This window comes from Ammodytes marinus (genome assembly GCF_949987685.1).
Source record: "Ammodytes marinus genome assembly, contig: scaffold_81, whole genome shotgun sequence".
Lineage (NCBI taxonomy): Eukaryota > Metazoa > Chordata > Actinopteri > Uranoscopiformes > Ammodytidae > Ammodytes > Ammodytes marinus.
In genome coordinates this window covers 116,325-127,500 of record NW_027648249.1, presented here as the reverse complement: position 1 = coordinate 127,500, position 11,176 = coordinate 116,325, and the positions used below count along the sequence as shown (strand labels likewise).

Here is an 11,176-nt window from a genome sequence, read left to right as displayed (position 1 = left end):
TATCTATCTATCTATCTGTCTGTCTGTCTGTCTGTCTGTCTGTCTGTCTGTCTGTCTGTCTGTCTGTCTGTCTGTCTGTCTATCTGTCTGTCTGTCTGTCTGTTTATCTATCTATCTATCTATCTATCTATCTATCTATCTATCTATCTATCTATCTATCTATCTATCTATCTATCTATCTATCTATCTATCTATCTATCTATCTATCTATCTATTATTATATAGACAGGGCCCTGATGGTGAGAATATAATAGTATTAGTATTGGTAAATAAAAATACAACCTTCAGATTAAACAGACTAGAGCGCCGAGCATATATTTACGAGCATATTTTACATTATTTTTACCTTTATTTCTACAGGTAAATCCCATTGAGACCGAAGACTCTTTTACAAGGGAGACCTGTTTTCCTTTCCCACGTTACCATTCACACACACATTCATACACCGATAGCAGCAGGCTAACTATCGACATTCACACGAGGCAAGGTGGGTGAAGTGTCTTGCCCAAGGACACAACAACCATGACACAGGTGGCAGGGCGGGGATCGAACCTCCAACCCTTTGATCATCGGCAAACCCGCTCTACCACCTGAGACACAGTCGCCCCAAAAGGATTATATTATTATTATAATTGTCTCATCAATATTATTTCTTCTTTTCTCTTGCAGGAGTTCGTGGAATCCTCTCGGCGGATCGGCCGGGCGGTGGAGCGTAGTGGTGGGGGGCGTGGCCGAGTGAAGGAGGCGGAGTCACAGGGAGCCAATGAGATGAGGCCGATGGTGAGTGACATCAGCGACGACGAGGTCATCAGCTCTGACAGTGACATCACAGGGGGCGTGTCCGGGGGTCTGGGGCCCGAGTGGGAGGAGCTACAGGAGTTCCAGGTGTATTACCTGATGGTGGGCGTGCTGGTGGACTGGCTGCTCACGGAGAACGGCGGCTTCGTGTTGTGTCTGAGCCAAGACATGGTGCTGTTCCTGTGTGTGTGTCTGCCCACATCCACCCTCTGTCTGTTCGTCAGTCTCATGCACACACAGACCGCTGGCCCCGCCTCCCGATGGCCGGCCAGTCAATCACACGCCCCCTGCACGCTAAGGCCAGCCCACAGCCTTTCTATCAGCGAATCACACGCCAGCACCGTCACGCCATGTTAACGTGTGAACGGACGCATGATAACCAACCGCCGCCGTCACCGCTCTGGACTAATGAATGCATGCTAACCCCTATGAGCTAACAGCATGATAAACTGAGGCCATCGCATGCACAAAGACACACACACACACACACACACACACACACACACACACACACAAACACACACACACATGAATACAAACGTACACATGAATAAACTGCAAAGACACACACACACACACACACATACACACACACACACACACACCCCTAACTAAGGCATGCTATCTAAGGCATGCTAACAGACCTGTGCTAACCCCTGCGTGCTGATTGGATGAACCCTGCTGCGTGCTGATTGGATGAACCCTGCTGCGTGCTGATTGGATGAACCCTGCTGCGTGCTGATTGGATGAACCCTGATGACTCATCGTGTGACTAAACTTTCACTTTTTATTTATTTATTTTTTACTTTTGTATCATTTGAAAAGTTTTTTAACTTATTTTTATAAAGTTATTTTTTTCCATCAGTTTGTGTTTTTCTGTTTCATGTTCTTAACGCCTCGTTTTCATCCTTCTGACGGTTTAGTTTCATTTCATTGGTTCAAATTCATTCTTTAAAGGGTCACCTATTATACACACACACACACACACACACACACCCTGTTTTTTTTTTTGTTGGCATTTTTTATGCTTTATTGATAGTGTAGAGACAGAGTTGAAATGGGGCAGAGAGGGGAGTGACATGCAGAGAACGACCGCGGGCTGGAATCGAACCCGGGTCCGCTGCTGGCCGAGGCCCATGGGGGAGACGCCCTACCAACTGAGCTAAGGGCGCCCCCTGTATACCCCGTTTTGACTAGAGAAAAAACAACTCTCTCTTTTCCTCTGAAAACCTGTGTCCAACAGTAAGATTTCTCCGCCTTTATGATGTCATAAGGGACAGTTAGATTAAGGGCCAATCAAAAGAGACCTCTAAAGCAGAGCGTTTCAGACAGAGGCTGAAAAGAGGAGATTCAGCTGTGGCTATGTGAGAAATATGAACTACACTATGGAACCAGTTTCTATAGTAGAAACACATATTACTATTAGGAACCTGAAAATGATCAGAATATGTGAACTTTAAAGGTCCAAAACAGAAGTCCAATATCTATATATATATAACTGCAGGCTCTACAAATGTAAACAAACCCCCCTCCTCTGAAACTACACACTGCACCTTTAATACAAGATGTATAGACTATTAACCAGAGCTAGAACAGAAGTCTACACGGCTTTTACAAAGACAATTTTGAGTTGTTTTTGTTATGATGAAAAATATCGTCAACAAACATTATCAGCAAAATCCCCAAAAGTGTCAATATTTCACATCCCTAATACTTCCCGACCGAGTCCCTACCCAGCATGCTTCACTCTCACCTCCGTACCAAGCCCCGCCCACAGCGAGTTCTACCATCCAATGCAGAAGTGACAAAACATGCAGTTCACAGAGTGGCCACTGGGGGCAGGTTTCAAAACAGAGCAGTTTCTCATTGACTCCCATGTTAAACAGGCCGTTTTCACACAGCACCTTTCTAACACAACTCATTTCTACCATCCTGCTTTCTGCCATGGCTGACTACCCAGCATGCTTCACTCTCACCTCCATCCTGTCTGCACACCGCCCTGATGATCCGTGTGTCCAGGCATCTTGTGATGTAATAAGGGGGGACCTCCCACTGCAACAGAAACTATTTCAACTGTTTATGACTCATGAATATGTAATTAATAACATACTAAGAGTCCTGAAGAATCCTAGTGGTGGAAAGTACTTTTCAAAGGAGTTTTTTAAAGTAGCTACGAGGAACTTTAAATATTTCTGAAACAGTCTAGTTTTTCCTCTGATGATCATAAATTACATGTAACAGCAAACGAGACCATCAGTGCAAAGAATGCTATTGCTAATGCTAAGACCTACTTCACCAGTGGAAATATGAAGGTGTATTGAAAGTAGTATAAAATGTGCAAAAATGTTTTAGAAATCGGTTCATCCTAGCCTGAGAAAAGGCAGAAAGAGTGTTTTATGGTCTCACTGTCAAACCCTACATTTTACCATGTGTGACATCACGCATGGGAAAATGTAGGGTTAGGATGAACAGGACAGCTGGGCAAATGGAAGACTGAGGGAAGAAAAACCTCATTCATTATATTATAGTAGCGATTTTATAATGGTATAACGCCGGTTCCATTTGGGTGAAGTATTCCTTTAATGCCTGGACTACATGTGACCTTTAACCTTTAACCTCTGACCTCTGACCTTGTGTTGCAGGCTCCGGGCCCGAGCTCGGCTTGACCAGAATCGTCCGGCGGAGACTTCTGATTTAAAGAGACATTCCAGATGTTTATTTTTACCGACGTGTAACATGTTTACTATGGTTTCACTCCAGGGAAAATATTTTAATAAGAAACTGTAACAACGAAATAACAACGAAGCACTTTATCTCAAAGCGCTGCGCATTTTAGAAATGTACTTTTTTTATGAACTAAAAAAAAAAAAAAAAAAAAAAAACGTCACGGACACTTTTTTCTTTTTAATCCAACAACGTTTTTGGAGACGGAACTCACCAGACGCCATCTTGGATCTGTGATGACATTGCAGGGGGGAGGAGCCTATGGATGGACAGCTCGCGTCTGATTCGTCGATACCACGGATTGATTAGTGACAATTAACTAAATCTCCACTAGAAACAGAGTCTGGGAACGCTTTAATCACCGGACAGTTTTTCAATATTAATCGTGTTTTGTTACTGAAAGAATTTCCCTTAAAAAGATCAAGTCAGTGATTCTGGAGAACGCTTGTTGTCAACAAAGCACTTTTTGTCAAAAATAAATCAGTGAATATCTCCTCATGATCCACTAGGCTACCTGTCCATACTTCAGTTAGTATGGCGTTAGTTAATACACAGCCTAGGCTCTGTAAACTGGTACGTAAACAAAGGGGGTTCCACTGTAGCTATAGCAAAATGCCCGTTTGATCTGAACCCTTCTTGTTTTTTGGAGGCGGAGTTTCAGCAATAAAACAGCGTGCATCATGGGACCTCTTCACCACGGCAACAACAACAACAACAACAACAACGACATCATCAAGTCTTCCGGCGTTTGTTTGTTTGGAAGTGACTGAAAACTGTTTGTGTCCGTTACTAGGCGACTGAACGGACGAATGAAACTCCACACATCTCCAGGTGAAGTTACCTGAGTCAGTGGGCGATTTCTACTGTATTTAATCAGGATGCATTAACAGGAGTGAAGGGGTGAATCTATAGGAGGGTTAAAGGTGAAGTAAGTGGAATGGTTCTTATAGTTAACTTCCTGTCAGTTACTGCAGTTAGCAGTCCCCTCCCTCGTCCCTACGTCACCACATTAATGCACTGCGGTCTTCAAGCAACAAGTTATCTAGCATCATCTCAGATCCATAAGTGTGATAAAACATGATAAAAACCATCAAAACAGACATCGGGAAGGATTTTTACCTGCTCCGCCTTTGTATCTGTCGCTCTGCGCTTGCACCGGCAGTGAGACGGGTGCCGGTTTGTAGCATTCTCTCTTCTGATTGGTTTTCAGTAGTGGGATCCCCGAAAAGTTTATTTGCCGATTACATGCAGAGCGGGTGACTGAGAGATCGGCTTTATGAAACGCGCACACTATATAAGTGATCACTGTATGAAGAAAGAGCGATTGAACACTTATATTCACATAAATAAATCGCTTACTTCACCTTTAACTAGTGAATCTAATGGACGTATTAGCAGGAGTGAAGGGGTTAAATGGGTGTTAAAGTGTGTAGGCCGATCATCCACTGGGTTACAGGGTCGGTGGTTGGATCCCCCGTCTCCCCGCCACATGTCCAAGTGTCCCTGGGCAAAGAGACACTGAACCCCACATTGCTCCCGATGGTTCAGAGAGCGCCTTGCATGGCATCTACTGCCATCGGTGTATGAGTGTGTGTGTGTGTGTGTGTGTGTGTGTGTGTGTGTATGTGAATGTGGTAAGAAATGTAAAGCGCTTTGGGGAAGGAAAAATCGTCTAAAAAAGCGCTGTAAAACTCGAGTCCATTTCCCATTTAATCTAACGGAGGCATTAACAGGAGTGAAAGGGTGAATCTATAGGAGGGTTAACACTACTGTAGTGAAAGGGTGAATTTCTTGTTTGGGCAAAAAAAACTGTTTCCTGAAATGATGAAGCGACTTTGTGTTTATAAACTGGTTCGTTCTAACACGGTGACTGTTCACACACAAACACAAACACAGATATTTATCCAGCTCTGGAAAACATTAAGAGACCAGTCTGGATTGTTCTTCAATCTTCATCTCTACATTACTTCATGGAAATGCTCTTAATGACAAACAATGTATTGGAATTTGGTAGAAATGTTGTCAGTAGTTTATATTATAAAACCAAAATGTTCATTCTACTCAAACATATGACTATAAACAGTAAAACGAGAGACACTGAACATTTGGAGTGGTCTCTTAGGCCCTCATTTATCAATCTTGCGTAGACCAGAAAAATGGGTGTACGTACATTTCCACGCAAATCTCGGCATTTATCAATATGGACGTGAGCGTAGGGTACGCTCAAATCCCACGCCAGCTCTCAGCTCGTGTACGCAAATTTGAAAACAGCTTGGACTCGCAGTGCAGGCTGTGCCGGGTAGCCGATGACTTTGTTGGACACTTATTAGAAGATAATACAAATGCAGTGTTTGCTCAGACCGAAATAAAGATATTAATCACTTAAAAATGTGCAGCTTATGGTGCGCAACTGAGTAGGAGAGATGATTCAATGGTGCACACACCGGCCACTTAGGAGCGCAGCATAGGACTGCGTAAGGGCAGTTATCTTCGACTTGGAGCAGCTGGGGGGACACTGAGGCACGGGGGCTGCATTCATTCAAAATGTTAGCCTAAGTATTAAATATGTAGTAGACATACACTGCTCTTTATGATACAAAAAAATACACAGCTTAACATTTTATTTATTTGACGCACTTTGTAGATGTTAGTTCCTCTTTTAATGTGTCATTAATGCTAAAGCGAGCGATTTATTTCCACCGTTAACCGGCACGTTGTTCCTATCTGCTGGTGGAGCAGGACGGTGGGCGCTCTCACAGCTGATCGCTGCCGGGTCGGCTTGTGCAGCTGACGGCCGGGCTGACCACTCGTGCCAAGCGCATGCTGTCATACAGTAAAACGCTAAATGTGTTATTTTTAGTTTTTAAAACCCTTTTGAATAGTGCTATCTAAAAGGGCCAATACATTCTAATCATTCAAATCTCTGCAGACGTGTATTTATTTTATGGGGACCATTATCGGACAGTTGGTGCGTCTTTTTCTCCTCCACCACTTATATTATGCCCGCAGCCCCGCACCCCCATTTGGTTGCATTTCAGAACAGCAACACGCTTTTTTTAGAGGCGATTTTGAGTCAACACCAACGCTGTTGACCGCAGCAGTTATTTCCTTCCTAAAGCTGAGAACACACCGGGCGCGTTGGCGCTTTGGGCCAAAGCGACCAACGCGCCCGATCTGGCGCGTGGTCATTTTGTGTCAAAAAATGGTCCAACGCGCCCAAAAGCAACGCGCCTACGTCATGGCCTACGTAGATGAGCCCGCACGAAACTTATTTCCCCCCGCTTTTTCTATTGCTGATCAACCATGGCTGAGATAATCCCCATCGCTGCGCTCTATCTTTTGTGGGAGTCCGAGGAACGGAGCTACGCAGCTAGTCTCCCCCGATATATTTATTCCCCTAATCAACCATGGCTGCGATCAGATCCGACCCGACACAACAGCGTTCATGTCCACACAAAAACAACACCTGCACGGCCAACAATTGTGCCAAAAAACAAATAAACAGCAAGTGAACGGAACAAATAGCCTTAAAACAGCATTGCAGATTCACGCCACTCGGAAATGAACACAAACAGCAAGGCAGCACCATACCAAACACATTTACAGCAGCATTGTGCACAGGGCAGTAGAAAATAAAGGCAAGTAGCCTACATTACCTGGCTGTGACGGGACCGTGGCTGGCGTAGATAGCCTATAGGGCAGGCATAAACACCGGTGCTTCGCTGTACTCGTTGTGAAAGTTCCCCGGATTTAGCCGTTATGTTTGGGTTCATTATATGGAGGTGGTGGCCGCACACAGCCGGGTGAGTTAGCTAACGCTATCCGACCGGTGCTAACTTGGTTTATCGGCTTAAGCACAGCCACACATATTCACTGAATTAACCAGGAAGCCCATTCTCCTGGCTCACTTTCCCCACCCGAGCGGCTTCATATCACCAGCCAGCCGCATTAACTCCACGGTGTTTATACAGTCTCGCACACACAGCGGTGATTATTTGCTCCTGGTTCACTTTCCCCACGTCTTGTAACCCCGAGCTGCTTCATACAGCACCAGGCAGCCAGCCGTAAATACATTTCCTACTCGGTGTTTGCCTCTGTGTTGTCACGGTCTCGCACACACAGCGGTGATTATTTGCGCCTCCATTTTGTCTCAGATTTTTCTGTCCTCCGGCTCTCTGCCAGTGACGTAGGGTCAAGCTCACCGCTGATTGGCCAACGCGGCTAAACGTCACGCGCCGGAGCGTTGAAAGTTCAATATTTTCATCTTTTTTTTGAAGCTTTGCCGGTGCGGTGACGCTTTTTGACGCTTTGCCGGCGCGGTGACGCTTTGGCAACGCGCCCAAAGTGCCCAAAGCAACGCTTTGCCGCGGCCAACGGATCCTCGCGCCCCAACCAATGGTTCCCTATGCAAAAATAGGATTTTTCAACGCGCCCACCACACCCAACGCGCCCGGTGTGTTCTCACCTTAACTGCTGCCTTCTGTCGTTCTTTGATGCTGCTTGTAGGCTAATGCTCCGAAATGAAACTCTTTTTTTTCTACTTTCGCTGTTATTCTGTCAATTTCTACTTCAGGGAAGTGCCGTATTGCGCATATCCATGTCGTAAAACCTCTGGGCGAGGCCTCTAAACTGAGAAAATATAGGGGCGTGATACGCTCGTTTTCATCCGCCGCATTTATCAATAATGGCCTGGCGTACGCTGAGATTGGCGAGATACGCCTGTTTGATAAATACCACGCGACACCTGGCGTAGGGAGGTATTTGCGCCAGAATCTGCACCAGTTTCCACGCAAAATTGATAAATGAGGGCCTTAATGTTTTCCAGAGCTGTATATGTTATTGCAGACGATGTTTGAGTTCCCACAATGCAACAGGGTCTGAGATCTACGGGAGAGGATTAGGGACAAACATGAGAGGAGGATGTTTTGCTTTTCATTGTGTCCTTCAAGAATAAAGACGAAATACAAGAAAGATTTGGTTGGAAAGATATTTACAGATGTGTAAACTTACGGGATCAATAACTCTTCAGTAAAACGTTATTAAAACCCAATCGATCATAAGGCAGACAGACAGACAGGCAGACAGACGGACAGGCAGACAGGCAGACAGGCAGACAGACAGACAGACAGGCAGGCAGACAGACGGACAGGCAGACAGGCAGGCAGACAGACAGACAGACAGACAGAGGGACAGACAGACAGACAGGAAGACAGACAGACAGACAGACAGACAGACAGACAGGCAGACAGACAGGCAGACAGACAGGCAGGCAGACAGACAGACAGGCAGACAGACAGGCAGGCAGACAGACGGACAGGCAGACAGGCAGGCAGACAGACAGACAGACAGACAGACAGAGGGACAGACAGACAGACAGGCAGACAGACAGACAGACAAAAAGACCGACAGACAAACAGACCGACAGACAGACAATGGGCTCCAACCTCATTTTGACTGAAATAGATGTTATAGATGGACAGACAGACAGACAGACCGACAGACAGGCAGGCAGACAGACAGACAGACAGGCAGGCAGACAGACAGACAGACAGACAGACAGGCAGGCAGACAGACAGGCAGGCAGACAGGCAGACAGACAGACAGGCAGACAGACAGACAATGGGCTCCAACCTCATTTTGACTGAAAGCAGATGTTGCCTTAGCTGTATTTCGACTTTATTCTTGAAGCGCATCATTAAATAAAAACTAACCGTAACTTTCTCCCGTGGCCCTCTTTCTGTGAGACTAATTCTTGTGTAGTTTTCTCTGAGGTTTAAAGCATGTGTGTGTGTGTGTGTGTGTAGATGTGTGTGTGTGTGTAGGTGTGTGTGTGAAGAAGCTGTGTGCGTGTGTGTAGCAGGGTCACAGAATGAGCATGTTAACTCATAAGTTAGTATCTAATTGCACTAAAGATGGAGTTGAGTTGAAAGTAGCTGTAAAGTATTTAGATGAACAGTAGCTCAGATATTAACACATTTACTCAAACATCCAGCGAACAGAAAATACTTTATGGAAATATTTAACCCAAACGTTTTAGTTGTGATCATGTGACCGCTGTCGTCGGGCAGATTACCATTCTAGATATCAGGAGTATCTCTGACTGGATAAACTTGTCACTTTTTTTTTTTTTTTTTTTGCTTTTTATCAGACAGTGTGTAGAGACAGAGATGAAATGTGTCAGAGAGGGGAATGACATGCAGAGAACGACCCAGGCTGGATTCTAACCCGGGTCTGCTGTGAAGAGGACAGACAGACAGACAGACAGACAGACAGACAGACAGACAGACAGAGAGGGGAATGACATGCAGAGAACGACCCGGGCTGGATTCTAACCCAGGTCTGCTGTGAAGAGGACTGAGCCTGTATGGGTCACTTTTCTAACTTTAGTTTTTTTCAGACGTTACATTTAAATGAAGTACTCTGAGGGCCAGGGTTTAGGGGGTAAAGGTCATGTAGGTGTTTGTTTCTTAGCAGGTTTTGGATAATAATCCGTTCACAAACTAAAAAGCGTTTTCCTGGTTGAGACACAGTGTAACTCCAGTGTTCACATTCTGCAGTAAAAAGTAAAACGTTTGTTTGTAACATTGAAGAACTTTTTCTTTTCTTCTGAGTTGAACTTTTATATTTATCATTTCTTATGTAAATTTTGTTTTTTAAGAAAAATAATAAAATGAGAATTTGAATCTGTGCTATCTCTGTGTGTGTGTGTATGTGTGTGTGTGTGTGTGTGTGTGTGTGTAGGTGTGTGTGTGTGTGTAGGTGTGTGTGTGTGTGTGTCTCTGTGTGTGTGTGTGTGTGTGTGTGTGTGTGTAGGTGTGTGTGTGTGTGTCTGTGTGTGTGTGTGTGTGTGTGCTGCTTTTACTGACTCAGTTTTACAGTAAAACAAGATGTTGTCCACTAGATGGCACTGTAACAGTAATTATGACAATATTCCACTGTTTTAGTCCCAGATTCAAAATTCAAGATATTCATTTGACATATGACCAGTAAACAAGATTTAATCTGCTTAAAAATACCAGGATGTCCTACTAGATCCGGACCAGATTTTTTGTGTTGAAAACAGCATCCTATTTGGGCGATTCTGACCCACAATCCAGTGCGCACCTGAAGTGACGTAACATCGACGGAGTCTCAATATGAAAACAACCAGCAATGAGACGGATATAAAAGCAAGAGGCAAGATCAAGGAGCCATGTTAGGATGAAATAAGAGAGTAAAAGTATGTCCCAATAGTATGCCTTCTGCATCCCAACTAGATCATTTTTATGATCAGATGTAGTATGTAGAATAGAAAAAAGAAAGAGGAGGAGATTTGGAACGCAGAGTGTCCACTTCCACTCTCTGGAAACACAGTCAGAGTTCACTCTACACAATAAAAGCTTGGTCAGCAGGTTAACACCCACTTCTCTATTCTCTCAAACAACATGAACATTGTAATATTTTGAAATTCTGGATTTTGGATATTTAAAAACGATTATTTTTTGTAACACAAATCTTTCTGAACAGTTTGAATAAATACGTAAATGTGTCGATGCCTAAAGACGTGTTAATCTGCATCTCTTTAAAACAACTAAAACCAGGATGTTGGATAAAGCCAGAGTTAAGATATTTATTACATTTTTACAACTTGCCCACTCCTACCACTGTAGGAAGT

The 11,176-nt window shown here is 44.3% G+C and overlaps 1 protein-coding gene across 1 annotated transcript in view; it reads left to right on the top strand.

Moving 5' to 3' along the window:
- The window catches only part of LOC307270863 (choline transporter-like protein 1), a gene marked incomplete at its 3' end in the record, with an annotated part of 27,131 nt that extends 25,976 nt beyond the window's left edge, over positions 1-1,155 (top strand). The window contains exon 16 of the mRNA XM_080054751.1: positions 670-1,155. Within this exon, the coding sequence (XP_079910877.1) occupies positions 670-1,155 (486 nt within the window). The remainder of the gene's footprint in view (positions 1-669) is intronic.
- Between the last annotated feature and the right edge of the window lie 10,021 nt (positions 1,156-11,176).